The 16,287-nt window shown below is 38.7% G+C and overlaps 1 protein-coding gene across 2 annotated transcripts in view; it reads left to right on the forward strand.

Moving 5' to 3' along the window:
• poc1a (POC1 centriolar protein A) overlaps positions 1 to 16,287 on the forward strand; it is a 47,945-nt gene that overhangs the window by 10,753 nt on the left and 20,905 nt on the right. For both annotated transcript variants that reach the window (XM_067586909.1, XM_067586910.1), the window contains exons 8-9: positions 3,372 to 3,440; positions 3,690 to 3,833. In XM_067586909.1, the coding sequence (XP_067443010.1) occupies positions 3,372 to 3,440; positions 3,690 to 3,833 (213 nt within the window). The remainder of the gene's footprint in view (positions 1 to 3,371; positions 3,441 to 3,689; positions 3,834 to 16,287) is intronic.

The raw sequence follows: 16,287 nt of genomic DNA on the forward strand, positions 1-16,287 counted from the left end.
GATTTTGTCCCTGGGTTCAGGCTAAATAGTGTGTTTGTGCCTTTGTCAGTCAGTAGCTGTCAGTGATGTTGGTTATGTGTTGTTACAAGCAAGACATAGAAACATACAAACCTACAAGACCTTTTATACACCCTAAAACCTATGGTAAGAAAAATCAACTGTACAGAAGGAGAAAAGTGTAGAAACTGTCACCTGATCTATAAACCTATAGTATTGGCTAATAGCGAGTACTGATCTCATACTAGTGTCTTTCTCTTTTTCATTTTAAAGACAGTGTCAGTCATTCTGGAGAAAGATTTTTGATAATTGAACTAAACACCCAAACAAATACACCCCTCCCTTCATGCTCCTTCAGAAGCTCCACCCCCCCCCCAAATTCATGGACGACACATTGCCATGGCAATGACCAAAAGAGAAATATGGCGGAATCCAGAGCTGTGCATCAGCTGTGGAGTCGCTTCTGTTCCTCTCAAACACTACCACAAGCCAAAAAAAAACATTATCTCATGTGAGCCCAACAGTCCATCCACACTCTCTGCCTCTCTGCAAACTCCCTATTTCTCACTCAACCTGCGTTCAGCTGTAGCTCCTGGTGAGCTGAGAGGACAGCAGGCAGACAAACTGCCTTCACCAGGCTGACTGACTGCAGAAATTTATGGAACCAAATTGATATGGTTAATAAGTTGAAAACACGTGGGATATTTGTGTGATTTAAACAGCTGCCTGCTCAGATTACGCTTCACTAAATGCAACAGAAAAAGACTTAAAAAAACGCAGGGGTCTCCGTGATACTGTCTCAGATTCAATGTGGATTGATACATTTAATAAAATGGAGGCATATCTGCACTATGAGAAAAAGCTTTCTATGTGAATTGGACACAACCTCTCTCTCCAGTTCGCCAGGCCTCTCCCACCATTCAACGGGTGCTGGAGACTGTCATGGCCTCACACAGACAGCTGCTCTGATGACTTCCCCCTGTCCTGTGCATGAGCACGAACGCCCCCTGCTGATTGGCTGGAGTAGTGTCGTGTGGCTGTGTTTATATGTGTGTTTACAGAGCCAGTTCTGTGTATGAACATCAGGTTTTTTTTTCAGCACACACAGAAGGGACAGCTAGCAGACCATGAGGAGATATTTGCTGAATTTGACCAAAAGTGTTTTGGATTAGAATCGCTGACTCTACCTTTAAAGTCTTTATTCATTTAATCTGTATCTTTATCTGTCTGTTTAAAAGATTTTGGGGAGGCATTTTTCCTTCATTTGACAGTGGACTGTAGAGATAGACAGGAAGTATGGGGCAAGAACAAATGCTTTTCATTGCGATTAGATGGTGTATATCTTATGTATGACAATGAGGCCAGGGGGGCGTCTCTATACCTCACTTCTTAGCTTGAAGTGATACATTCATACTGCAACTTTTTTTTTACTGCTGTGGAAATTTTAATTATTATTTTAGAAGCTTTATAAAATTGCGTCATTACAGTTTATTGCAACGCAGACAAAGAAACAGTATTTGATGTATATTGGTGCGGTGTATGACTACAAAAATGGGTCCCACCTCAAACATTTTAGAAATACTTCAGTGCGTTAATAAAGCTGATGTTAACTAAAAATATGCAGCGCACAAAATAAAACCAGTACAAGCATGTAATCACCTTTATTAGTCAGTACTTTATGGATAGCACCATGTGGGGCCTGTCTGGTTTCTGCAACCCCTGTTAATTTATCAGCATATAAAATGTGCCAGTTAGGTTCATTGCCCTGTCAGACTCACCCTGTGTGTGTGTGTGTGTGTGTGTGTGTGTGTGTGTGTGTGTGTGTGTGTGTGTGTGTGTGTGTGTGTGTGTGTGTGTGTGTATGAGTGTGTGTGTGTGTGTGTGTGTCTGGCCATGGCAAGTGCCAGCCTGGCAGCAGGCATTAGTCAGAGCAGAGACAGAACATGCTGTCTGTCAGGCCGTCGCGTTGCCATAGTGACACTGTCTGCTTCTCTCAGGTGCTTCTGGGAAACCATTCCTCACCCAAACCAGCCTGTCTGGGTGCCAGCCACAGGACACAGCTCCTTTTTTCTTCCTAGCAGCCTCCCTGTCCGTTTCTTTTCCCTTCTTTTGTTTGCTCTCTCCTCCATCCTCTCTTTGAACACAGTCAGAGGGCTCAGGCTGTAATTGTTGACCCCATTCTGCGATTGTGAGGCAAAGAAAAGAGTAAACCAAGAGACAGCAGGATTTCTGAATTTTAGAACCTGGATGGTTATATATATACAGAGGACACGCCAAAGTCCCCAGGTGATCCTTTTTGGCTCTGATCATTGTGTGACCTCAGCCCACCTGAGGCTTAGCTTTCTGTTATTGATTGCTCTCCAACATAGTGACTTCAATACGATACCTGCTGAAATATCTTGATACCGATACTGAAATGATACCACTGCAAAAACCTAAAACATCAGGAAGAGTAATGGAATAATATATTAGATGACAGAACACAGAACTTAAAATTCTTTGCTTTTTTTATTAACTGGTGTTATTGATCTGCATACTTTTAGTAGATTTTTAGTAGCTTGCAAGTTATGGTAAAGTTAATGTTACTAGTGTGAATGTTGCATTTGCATATAGAGATGTTTGCCATATTGGTAAGTTAGCTGAACAGCCAAAGCCAAATTAAATAGTTATCATTGCCCTTAATTGCCTCATCAAACTCCGAAGGTAAAAAAGTTCACTCGTCACAGAATAAATCACACTCGTTTGAGATCTTAGATTTGAGTGAATGTAAATATGATACCTATTACATTTGCTAACCTGTCGCTCTTTGAATTATGTATGTTGTGTTTTCTGGGATAAATTGCATAGTGTTTACAACTCCCATGTTTTACATTAATACCCACTCTTTTACCACAGCTATATTACTTGGCAGAAGACACATATTTAATTAATAAAATTATTTAAAGCCACTTTGTGTGGAATTTGAAAATGAAGAAATGGGTTCAAAGCAACAAATTGTTATCATTTAATTTTTCCTCAAACAAAAATGTACAGTATGGTATCAGAATTATTTCAAACATGCCACAATCACATAAACAATTCTCACTGATGCAAAGTATGCAATAGATGGACACATTGCAGGGCTTTGATTTTCTCTGTGCTAATTGTACTACATGTTTTTCTTCATCTGGATTATTAAAAGTTTTTTGAAACAATATTTCATAGAAACAATGACTACACTACATGATTACATTCCTCTTCAACTTGAGCAAACAGTTTGCAGAATGCTGGTTTTTGTTAGGAATACAAGGCAACAGCAGTTCAGACAAAATTAGGACATGACCCCTTTTATTGTCTTTAAACCCATCTTTCCATTCTTCTCTCTCTCACTCCAGGGTCCAGTAACCTGTGTGGCCTTTTCCAGGACAGGAGAGTACTTTGCATCTGGAGGTTCTGATGAACAGGTGAAGACTGATTCTAAAAATTAAATATGATGTAGCCTTTTGATTTCTCATTTGTGTCCTGGTGTCAAAGATCACATGCCTTCTTCATAGTTTATGAAATAAGACTCCTGAAAAACTCCTGAAGAACCCATAAAAAACAAGCACAACTGTATTTATAGAGTGCATTTCTTTTTTTTTGCATAAGATTGTTGGTAATTTGACTTTGGAGTGCAACTTTGGAATAAGTAACAACTTATATTTAACCTATAGGTAATGGTGTGGAAGAGCAACTTTGATGAGTGTGGTGACACTGTCAGGGTGCAACGCTCCACTGCTCCCAGCCTGCAGGTGCCACCAGCCAACTCCACAACTCACCCCCCCTTTAACTCACATCCATCTGTGCTCCATGGCCAGGTTAGTTCAGACAGCGGGAGATAAACACAGCGAACTGTTTCATTTAGATCCAGCATTTTATGTATCTTCTTTGCACCTTAACACACATTCCTTTTTTTTTAATCTTAAAGACCCAGACACACACCAGTCACACATCACATATCCTTTTTTTCCCTCACAAACCTATCTCTGTTGTCTTCAGTTAATAAATATGTACATGCATACTGTTCAGGCAGTACATACAGCGTGTATCAGATGTGCTACAAACTTGGTTATAATGGTTTAAAGATAAGTTTTGCCAGGTTTATACTTTAATAGAACAGCAGCACTCATATTTCAGTTGATGTTGCTGTTTCAAGATGTTTGAGGTTGATTAGAGCGCACTGTGATCATCTGGACCTTTGACTTGCAATCCATGGATTACCTCAACCTTGTAGAAACGGAAAAACCTGTGTCTACAAATGGTATGGTTTTGGAGGAAATAAACTACATAGTGATGATTTTGGTATTCTTAAAGCCTTACCAGTAGTGTGGCAAAAATTTGTCCAAAGGGTGGCTCAAGAGAAATGCTCCTAAAGGCTCCAAAATGTTATGAAAGGGAGGCATCTTAGAATCACATTATCACAAAAATCAATAACTGAGTATGCACACAGATATGTGTCAATTTGTACAAAAATCTACAGAAACAGATATACATGCACAGATGCCTGTTAGTATTTCATGCTGCTAGTGCAGCTGGCTTAGTTCCTTCATGCATATCCTTCCTTTGAAGTCTGCATTTTGGCCCAAAGCTACATTCATATCTCTCTTGCAGGGCAAGAAATACCTACTTAGTCCTGCATCTACACTTTGATATGGAGGATTTTTTCCCCACCTCTCAGGCCTCATGAAATAGAAGAAATCTGTGTTCAGCTTATGTCTACATCCTCTAATGCAAATCATATAGGGATATTTTACGATATTGCATGTGAATTATAAATATATAAATAATGAAAATATAAAAAACTAATAAGCAGTGATGAAGTATGATGGTTTTCCAATAGATGTTTTTAAGCTACAACTTACAGTGATCATTGTGTTTTATGAACTGACACACTGAGAAACTAAAAGGAAAGATATCAATGAAAATGCCACTCCTGCATGTGCACGTTATGCTAACTTATTCCTCATATGGCATTTCCAAAATTGCTCATGGTCATGTTTATTTTTTTGTTGTCCTATCCAATCATATTTTAGCATCTTGTATCTTTGACATTGTGTATCTAAGACATAAAATAGATAGCACATACTGTATTGGTAGATCAGGTGTTGGGCGGGTATATAACGGAAGGCTCGTGATGAAGAACCAAGAACACATTAATGGTATTATTCTTAATGTCACTGCAGTATATTTGACACTGTGCTATTCTCATTCGTCCAGTTTTATTTAATTTGACATCTCAGAGGTTTGGATAATATCCTGAGTGTCAATAAATGCCAAAGTCAATACTAAAAAATATTCAGATGGAAATCAAGCCTTCCAGACTTTTAAGCCCATTTTGTGGCGGCATCTCCTCCATCTCCATGACTTTAATCTAATAGAACTTCATTCTCTGTTTTCAGAAGGAGTCTCGACTAGCACTGATTCCACCACACCCTTTCTGACTGCTGTGTAAATCTGTTCAAGAAGAAAGTGTAGATAATATACTGTTAAACTACTTTCTGTGGATCCACTCTTATAACTTTACCAATAAAAAAGAGTGATCATATGTTTCAAAAACAAGGGTGAAAATGCTTTTGCCCATAACTCAAGCTCGAACACTTCATAAAATGTTGTAAAGAGTATTCAGTTTTAGAGGGAGAGGGAGATTACAGGCAGTAGCTACTGTAGCAAGCTAGAGTTCAGACTGATGTCCTATAAATTAACAGAAAACAGTGGAGGCAGATATTTTAATGATGGATTTTTAATTTTCTGCCCTGATTCTTGATCTTTGAATAGCTCTACGGGAAAGCCTGTAAATATTGTATACTCATCTGTCTTAAAACGTAAACAATCTTCATAAAAATCATTGTAGGACCAATTTTCATCCCTAGTACATTATTTTAATTAACAGCAAATGTGTTTCCTCATCATCTCATCCTAGGCAGGAGTTTGATTACTCATTATGTGAGTGACTACTGTTCATTTAGTACAGTACATTATTATCATTATGAGGTAGTGATATAAAATGTGTGGATATTTGCTGAGTTTACATGTGATTTTTACTTTCTCAAGCCAACATAAAAATCAGCAAACTGTCCAAACTGTGGCTTTAAGCTGAAATCTGCATCTCATATGCTTGTTGCCACAGTTTGGTTTCATCTGCAATTCATCTTAATACAGATGTTGCAGAGCAGACTCATCGCAGTTCATAATTCAAACTGCTTGGAAAAAATTAATAAAGACTGTTGAAATTCGGAGTTCAAAATAGGACTGCAACTGCAACAATTATTTTTTATTATCGATTATCTGCCAATAATTTTCATGATTAATAGGTTAAGTATTTGATTAATAAAACATCAGAAAATGATGAAAAACACCCATCAAAACATCCTGAAGTACAAGGTGATGTCCTCAAATGCCTTATTTTGTTGAACCGACAGTCCAAAACCCCAAAATTAACAGTAAAAATACAGTCAACCAGTGAATGCTTGGCATTTTTGCTAGAAAAATGGTTATTTGATTATCAAAATAATTGCCAGTTAAATTTTCTGTCCATCAACTAATCAATCAATTGACTAATCATTGCAGCACTAATTCAAAACAGTCTCACCACATGCTCCATTCAGTAGCATTCTGGAGACTTCAATCATCGATTATCATCATCACCTCATTAGTGGATGGAGTTGCACAGTTGTCATGGGAATGTAGATGTTCAAATTACCATCCCTCTGAGCACTTTTAAGACTTCTCATCTATGTTGGCTCAGAAGTTGACATTCAAAGTATGTCTGGGATTAAAGTTTGATTAATGTGCAGTCCTATACTTTGACTCATGACACTTTGTTTCCTTACAGCTAAAGGAAGTCAGTGTGTGCTTTCTCCTTGCCTACTTTCAGCACCCCTGAAGGCAGAAGAGCAAAAAGAGTTTTGACCCAAAGATAAATGATAAGAAACAAACAAAGCGAGAGAGCAGTGCAGCCATTAGTGATGTTTAAATATTAAAAGACCTTGTCAGATGACTCTCACACACTCACACACAAAGGGGACAGGGTGTCACAGGCTGGCTGGGGAACCTCAGGGAATGGTTTGGATTTCAACCCTTTGACTGCTACAGTGTTACTTACATCAACAAGGGCACAGCCAAGGTCCTCACAAACACACACACACACACACACACACACACACACACACACACACACACACACACACACATACAACCTCTCTTTCTCTCCTTTCTCTTATTGATTGCTCTGCTGTAAAGTTTAGATCCACCCACAGTGATGCTGCCAAGCCTTTGCACTTTATTGGCAATCCAGAATAGCTCAGTACTCATAATAAACAAATGCATCTCACAGGTGGAAAAAAACGGACGTGCTGTGATATAAAACTGGTGCTAGTCATAGTACTTGAGAATATTCGATTCTTTTCACCTTTAAGTTAGTTTACTCCTAAAAAGACATAGAAAAGACTAGGAAAGCTTAATGGCCATAGTACATGGAACACTATTTTGATGCAAATATGCTGGACAGAATTGATGTGGATAAGATACAATTGTAAGAAGAAAATATATATATTTTTTAATACAGTTCTAATGTAAGATTTGTTTGTCAATCTTTCAGGCTTCACTTTTTCTTGATGCAGTATGGCTTCAGTATGTTGTTAGAGTGATTACGTTGACCATTTAGAAAAGATATAGGAAAATTTCCCAGAAAATGTTCCTTCAGCAACTCAACAATGGCAAACTAGAATTAGATGTTGGTTTATGGATTGTGTTTTTTTTTCACCTTAGTTGAAAGCTTCCAACAGTCATCTTAGGCCCAATAATGGCGAAAAAAGTATTCTGAAACAAGTGTTTAAGCAGCATCCGCTGTGTGAGTGCAATTATTTCTAACATCTGCTTCACATCGACTTGAACAATGTAAGCACATGGCTTTCAATATCCTTTTAACACCTGTTTTCCTAATGCCATTTATGGACCCTTCAGGGCTCTTTTTCCTCTATGACTCTGTCTTTCTCTCTTGCTGCTGTGATACAGGGTGGTAAATGGATTTTAATAGCTCTCCCACTCGACAGGCGTTATTACAGACTTGCCTCAAAGGGTGATTCAAAAATGGGCAGCTGGACCCTGTGAAGAGAGATGATTAGTGCAACGTATGAAATGTATTCTCTTCTTCTGAGAACTACTGTTCTTGTATAACCCTATTGAACCTTTTCATTTGGAAATATGGTTTTTCAGCTGTCTGAAGCTTCAACAGTAATGGAAAAGCAATACTTCACATCTGCTTGATTAAGAAATGTAGTGCAAGTCAGTTCAACTCTGGTGTCTGTGTGGGCTCTCTATCCTCTAAAAAGCATGCATTGACGAGATGCACACTTAATTGATGGTACATGTATTTGATTTTTACCCTATGAACCAAATAATTGCAGTCTATGTTTTGTTTCTGCAAAATTTGTTGTCTAGTCAGGTTTGCTCAACTCATGTAGATAGCATTATTACTGTAGTGAACACGTATTATAAAGCAGAGGTCAAAAATCCTCTAATGTACAAGGCCACATCGTCTGAAGGCAGTCCTCTAGAATTCTCATAAGTTCAGTATTCAAAAGTTTATTTATCAAAAAATGATAAATACATGTATGAAAGTAAAATCTACATACAGTAAATCACAAGTGCAAATATGTTATGTGCAAGGCAGTACAAAAGCTTCATTGAAAACAATGTGCTAGACAAGGGCAAGGACATACAGAGGTCAGAGGACAGTTCACCATCTTGATGGTGTGAGGAAAGAAAAATTTTCTTAGTCTCTCTCTGTTTAATTTTGTTTGCCAGAGCACATAAGTGGGAATAGTCCAGTGCTGGGGTGATGAGGATCATTAATAATCATACCAGCTCTATTTGCTAATAGGATTAATATGTGAAAATCAGATATCACTGTTTATCAATAAATAGATAGTGCATAAGTTTATCCACTCATGGTGTTAGTTGAGATTTTACATCTTTATATTCAGTTCAGCTTTATTGTCATTATACTAATACACAGGTATGCAGCATAACGAAAAGATTATATGCTGGTCTCTCATTCACGGTACAACATAGATACAATAGTGCAACATAACAGTGCAGGACATCAGTAAAAACAAATGTAAAACAGCATTGTATTGTATGGTAGAATGTATGATATAGCTTTAAGTATACTGGATGAATATAATGTAACAATGTAATGTAATGCATAACAATGAGTGGATCAGGGATGACAGGATGGCTATGGAGAGGTAGATAGTTCAATGTCCAGTGTTTGATTGTGTGAGGATAGCAGTTTGACAGCTCTGGGATAGTAGCTGTTTCTCAGTCTGGACGCGAGTGGTCTGTATCGTCTGGAACCTCCTACCAGATGGAAGAGGGACAAACAGAGCCTTGCTGTGGTATTACCATACCAAGCCCTGATGCAGTTGGTCAGTGTGCTCTCTACTGTGCATCCTTAGAACTTATTAAGAATCCTGGGGTGTAGGTTGACCTTCCTCAGTCTCCTGAGGGTGCCGGTGTGCTTTTTTGATGAGGGAAGATGTGTGGAGGTTCCATGAGAGGTCCTCAGTGATGTGGACCCCCAGGAACTTGAAATTGTTGACCCTCTCCATAGCAGTTCCATTGATGCGGATGGGTCTGTGATCTTTCCCTCCCCGCCTCCTGAAATCAATGATTGGCTCCTTTGTCTTGCTGATGTTGTTTGTGCACCAGTCTGTTAGCAGTTTGATCTCCTCCCTGTAGGCCGTCTCATCGTTGTTGTTGATCAAGCCCACCATGGTGGTGTCATCAGCAAACGTGATGTCAGAGTCTGTGCTGTGCTTGGCAACACAGTCGTGGGTGAATGGGGAGTATAGCAGTGGGCTAAGCACAGAGCCCTGGGGAACACCGGTGTTCAGGATGCATGTGGTGGAGGAGTGATTTCCCTTTCTAACAGACTGGGGGTTGCCAGTGAGAAAGTCTAAGACCCAGCTGCAGGTGGTGTTGTTAAGTCCAAGGGATTGGAGTTCTTCGACTAGCTTTGTAGGGATGATTGTCTTGAATGCTGAGCTTAAATCAATGAACAGCATTCAAACATAGGCGTTTGATTTGTCGAGGTGGGTCAGTCAAAGTGAATGGCTGTCAGGATTGCATCCTCTATGGAGCGCTTTGCCCTCTAGGCAAACTGATGCGGGTCTAGGGTGTTTGGGAGGGTGGCCTTGATTCGTGACATGACGAGCCTCTCATGATGATAGGGGTGAGTGTGACAGGGCGGTAGTCATTCAGGGATGTGCCAGCAGCTTTCTTCTGCACAGGTATTATTTTGGTGGTCTTGAAGCAGGTGGGGACAGTAGCTTGGGCCAGGGACATGTTGAAGATGTCGGCGAAGACCTCAGCTAGCTGTTGGGCACACAGCTCTGAGAGCATGTCCAGGGATCCCATCAGGTCAGCAGCTTGGTGTCTGTTCACCCTCTTTAGAGACTTCCACACATCATCCGTGTAAGCACCTGGTCACTGCAGGCAGTTATGGCCCTGCAGAGAGGCTCTGGGTTGTTGTCTTCAAAACATGCATATAAAGTGCTGAGCTTGCTCGTCAGGGTGGTATCAGAGGTTGGCACACAGCTGGTTTTGTTTCTGTAGTCTGTGATTTTTTTTTTTGTATGCCTTGACACATGCAGCGTGGGTTGGTGCTATTGCTAAGGTGCTCCTCAATCTGTAGTCTGTAGTTGTTTTTACTAGACTTTATGGCACTCTGGAGTTTGTTTCTTGCCGTTCTGAGTTCCTCACTGCTGCCAGTTCTGAATGCAGTGTCCTGAGTTTGGATGAGGGAGTGGATCTCACTAGCCATTCGGGGTTTCTGGTTGGGCAAGGTCTTTATCTTTTTCTCAGTCACAACATCATCAACACATTAACAAATTAAGCCGGAGACTGATGATGCAGAATGTTTTTAAGAATCTTATGAAGTGCCGGGAACATAAACAAAAGCAATAGTAGTTGTTGTTTTTTTCTTAAATGGGACATAACATTTTTGTGATTTTCTGTTATTTTATGCTGTTATGATGTCAGATGTGTGTGTGAAACACAGTCAAATTTCCAAAATCTGAGGTGAACATATGTAAAAATGCTCCCTGAAAGTCAAAAGCCAGGCTTCTGTCTGCTCTGAATGCTTTGTTTGCAATGTTACTTCTGCTTCTTCCTCATGATGATGTCAGATTGTTGTGCATGCCCACAAGCAGCCATTCGTTGGTATCCTTTGTAGCTAAGGTTGTTCCATGGGTTGTTTGCGTTGTCTGCTTGCATAGTTTGAACCAGATTCAGGCTCGAACATGTACGGATGTATTTTAGAAGTTTCCATTTTGAGTTAAGAATGAGAAAAAGAATCGGAGCAGGGTGGACTCATCGAGAGGGGGGCCTTAAAGAGACAGGAGCGAAAGCGGCCTGTTTCAGACAGGGGCTGAACTGAGGGGCTGCACAAAGGGCCTGTATAAGATAAATAAGGAGTTTTTTTGACTGTGAATCATGTTAAGATGTGTATGATATGTCCCCTTTAACTATCTGGTTTGTTTTGTGGATATGGGTTTCACTGTGAAAATTAAATATGGTACACTTGAGTATAGCCATATACAGTGTAATGTTTATTTCACCAGAAACTGTGCCATATACACAGTCACTGTACTTTTATTATTACGTAATCTTGATAAATATTGCATAAATTGCAATTACAATAGCTCCACGTGCCCGTCACACCTAAAGTGACCCTAGCCAAAAATTCACAGACACTTCTCTGTGTAGAGACATCTTGTCTGCAACTGTGGAACAGTCACCGCACATCATTGTTTAATGAGGCTGCTTTGACTATGGATTCACAAAGCGAACTGCTAAGGTAGGCTAAGCACAAAGCTAAGTAAATAGAGTAGCAACGTAAGGCTACCTACAACACTAGTGTCATTTCATAAAGAAAACTTGCGAATCTAGTAATATGTGAACTAAGCACAGAATATAACAGTGAATAAATGAAGAGGTTTTTATATATGTATATAAATAAAGATGTAGCATAATGGCTGGTTTAGTTTTGCACTTTTTACTCAGATTTCTACCTGCTTTTCGTTTTATTTACATTGATTTAATAAGTTACAAGGCAGGCTGACTTGTATTGTTAGGCAGATAAAACACATTTGCAAAGTTAAATGTTTACATTATGTTATTCTATTTTTTATGTTAAACTATTCAAAATTTAACTAATGAACCCTCTGGTTTCTTCAGGCTTCAGTCATTAAAAGGATGTTCTTCAAAATGGCAGCATTGTCAAATTATATATCATGATAAATATTGATCAATATGGAAAAAATGATCGTGATCATATTTTTTGCCATATCGCCCAGCCCTAGCTGTTACCATTAAAGCTTCTTATTCAGCAGCAGGCATTATATCCAAAGGGATCATTTCAGCTTTAATTGAAAGAAGAAATAACAGATATGTGTTTAAAATTATTGGTGTTGGTACTTGACTTCACATACTAGTTAATTTTTTCTACAAATACATCTTTTCACTGCTAATCCTAATCTAAAAATAATGCTCTAATCATATTTACGCACATTTAGAGTGTATGCACACAATCAAACACACATTAACCTCGATCTAAGTTAGCTCCCGCATTGACATTTCTTTCATCCTCCTTTTATGAATTGTCATCTGCAAGTTGTAACAGTCAGAGTAATGCTAGTAGCTGCACCTGGAAGTGCCAGCTTCCTAGATTTTCCTTTTCATGTATAATTTAGCCATTCATAATTTATTATTAATACAGGCCCTTTCATCTATCATAAACTGCCGCAAGTCTCACACACGTGTCGCCTGGAAGGAAGCAGAGAAGAGAAAAATGTCACCAGCTCGCCTAAATGTATTCATTTTCTTCTCTCTTGGAAAGAATATTCAAAGGCTGTATGAGTTTAAAGGGAGAGAAAAAACCGAGAGAGGTGCTCTAATACAGGAAAAGTGGATCTAATGTGCTGTTATAAATTGACTTATTTTCAGAGAGGGAGAATACAGTAAACAGGATGTTCTTTCTGAAAGCAACCGTGAACACTACTGCCACTCATACATCCAAAAGCCAGACTGCAAGATAATTAAAGAGATGCAGAAAATGTGAATATTATCAACCTGTTTACACTCATGATTATACTTATCATAAAACTGTAATCTTATATTGTAAATTAAAACTTGTGTGTCCAAAAACCTTTATATTTTGGGGGGAAAAAACATATCTCAGACATGTACAGTTGATACTGTTACTTATGACTCAAAACTAGGAAAAACCACTCTAAGCCAAGCAAATAATGTGCAGGCTTTTACATGTACTCAAGGAAGTAGCACCAAAATAGCTAATTTTGCACAGTACCTAAGTGAAGCTTTTACAACAGTGTTACCTGAGAGGGTATTAGTATGGCTATTTTCAGTAAAATAACATTGTTTAGGCCAGTTGGAAGGCACAGCTCTGTGCCACTAGCAACACCAAAGTCACTATAATCACAGTAATGTAAGTTCATTTTTCAATTTTTTCAAATGACTTACTTAAAGGCAAGAGAGAAGTATCACCAACCAGCCCACTGAGATGTCTAAGCAACTAATAAAGTATGAATAACTGCAGAGCAGAGCTGGAATATGCATATACACATATTCCATTCTTCCTTTTAATGAGATTAATTGTTTTCTCCCTTCTTTCTGAGGCATTTGAGAATATCTTAAAGGAGACGTATCATACACACAAAAAGCATGAAACAGGCTGTTTTAGCTCCTGTCTCTTTAAGGCCCCCCTTCCGATGAGCCCACTCTGTTCTGATTCGCCAGCTCCTGGAAGTGGTCCCTTGGCAAATTTCCGCCAGCACCGGAGGCTGTGTAAACAAACTACAGTAGCAGGATTTCACTCCTTTTTCTCATTTTTTATTCCAAATGGAAACTTCTTATGTATATCTGTATATGTTCGAGCCCGAATCCAATCTGAAATATGCAAGTGGACAGCGTGAACAACCTCAGCAACAAAGGCTACTGAATAGACAGCCTTTTGTGTGCATGCGCGAACAATCTAATGTCAGTTAGACAGGGAAGTAGATGTAACATAGTAATCGAAGCCCTGGATTTGGACTTGCAGGAAGTGTTTTATGTACAGTAGCAGTCAAATGTTTAACTTTTGACTGGTACTGTACATTCACCTTAGGTTTTTGAAAGTTGACCATGTTTAACATAGACATCTGACATTATAACAGTATATAAATCACAAAAAGCAAAAATGCGCCATGTGTTCCTGCATTTTGGAAACAATAATATATGTATGCCGTGTGTCAAGCCTTTCAAAAACTAATAGAAATCACAAAAACCATATTACGTCCCCTTTAATGCTTCTGAAACTATTTGTGTCTTCATGTGTGTAACATTTTTTGTGAACGTTTAGGTACTTCAGATTAAATTAATAGTGCCTTATATCTGGTTAGAAAAATAGGTCACACTAAAAATACTTTGTCAGACATTATCTCATTCAATTACCAAGCAACATGTTGAGCTGAGCATATATGTTAAAAATATTTCCCTGTTTGTCCAGAACGGTATTAAACAACAACGGCTCCCTTGAGGCCTTGGCAGCACTACTGTAGCAAGACTTATGGGATATCCTGTATTTGTATGCTAACAAGGTAATCAGTGTTTTATCTTTAAAATGGCAGTATTTTTTCCCCAGTCAGTATCCTGCGCTGTGAGAAAAAATACTAAAAACTACGACAGCTTGGGTGCCAATAAAATACAGTAAGATAACAGAAGATAACCATCTCATGAAAATTCAGTGATTTTCCGTGATTAAAATACAGTTTATAGCTTTAATGTTATGTGAAATCTTGTGTATTTTTGGCTTTTAATGATAAATAAGGGTATTTCCACCTATAAAAACAATTAAATTTCCTATAAAAATGTACTGACACTGCTATAATACAAATAATCAGGCTTAAAATTACAGAAATGTACTGTTATAAATCAAGTTTAATTACACTTAATAATGTGTTTACGTAAATTATATTATTTATATTATAATAAGTATATTCAATCGATATTTGATAATAATAATAAAATGATATACCACCGATAAACATTTGATTTACCTTTTACAAAATGTCAAAATAAAACAAGTAATCTGGTTTATAATTGCGTCAATGTACTTTTTTTTCATATTAAGTGTAATACGAGTTGCACATTTTTCATGTAATTGTACATTAGACATGTAAATTCACTGTATATTTCCGTAATTATATTGACATTTTCATGTTTTTCTGAAATACAGAAAAAGGTACAGATAGCAATTAAGCTTAGAGTATGGACAGAAAACCTCCTCAGTTAAGTATTTAAGCTTTTCAGAAGGACAAATTAAAGAATAGCTATGAGATAACTGGAAGCTCAGGCTCTTAGTATGGAGGCTGGCTTGGAAAGAGGGGCATTACTTCAGCCCTCTAGTCTGTGTTGAAATCGTCTAATGTGACCTAGGTGTTAAAACCATCTCTTCTTGCTATGCTGAACATCCAGTATTACACAATACTGCCTTGGGTTATAATTCATTTTACTAGGAAGAAACTGACTAATGAGACAGTAATGCTGTTTTTATTCATACAGAAGCAGAGGCCACCCATGGCCGTTGCCCTCTCAGAATCAAATCCACAAGGAATTCATAAGAAGCTAATTTGATATGCTGATCCTTTAATGTACTTGGATGCGAAGCTCCACGATAATTTGCCAGTGATGGGCACTATACCAGGAACATGTAGGCCTATTTGTTAAACACAATAAGCCAGCTTTAAAATGAGTTCTCTTCAGCTAAAGACTGAGAATGTGTGTGGTTCAGTCAGGCTGTCTGTCCGCTCAACACAGCTGAGCAAATCTTTATTTGCTGCTGTTTCAGTGTGTGAGAATAGATGCATCGATGTGTGTGTGTATGTGCGTGAGTGCCAACCATTGCTGACAGGCAGATCAGCTCTCTGATCACATCCGCCCTAATCCCCCCCTCCCTCCCCTTCCTGTCTCTAGCTTCACATCTGGGTCTTTCTCCCACTCACGTGTGCAGACAGACGAGTTGCACACTCACAGCAGGCTTCCCTTCACAGCTCAACACACACACACACACACACACCACTGCACTGCTCAGCTCAGCTTTAGGATGTGGATTGGACAGTGGGGAGGGGGATCTGAGACTGCAGTAGCTGTATGAACTTCTAACTCCTTCACCATTATTTCATTCATTCACAGGAGATAATAGGGCGCCAT

Source organism: Thunnus thynnus, chromosome 4, assembly GCF_963924715.1.
Source record: "Thunnus thynnus chromosome 4, fThuThy2.1, whole genome shotgun sequence".
Lineage (NCBI taxonomy): Eukaryota > Metazoa > Chordata > Actinopteri > Scombriformes > Scombridae > Thunnus > Thunnus thynnus.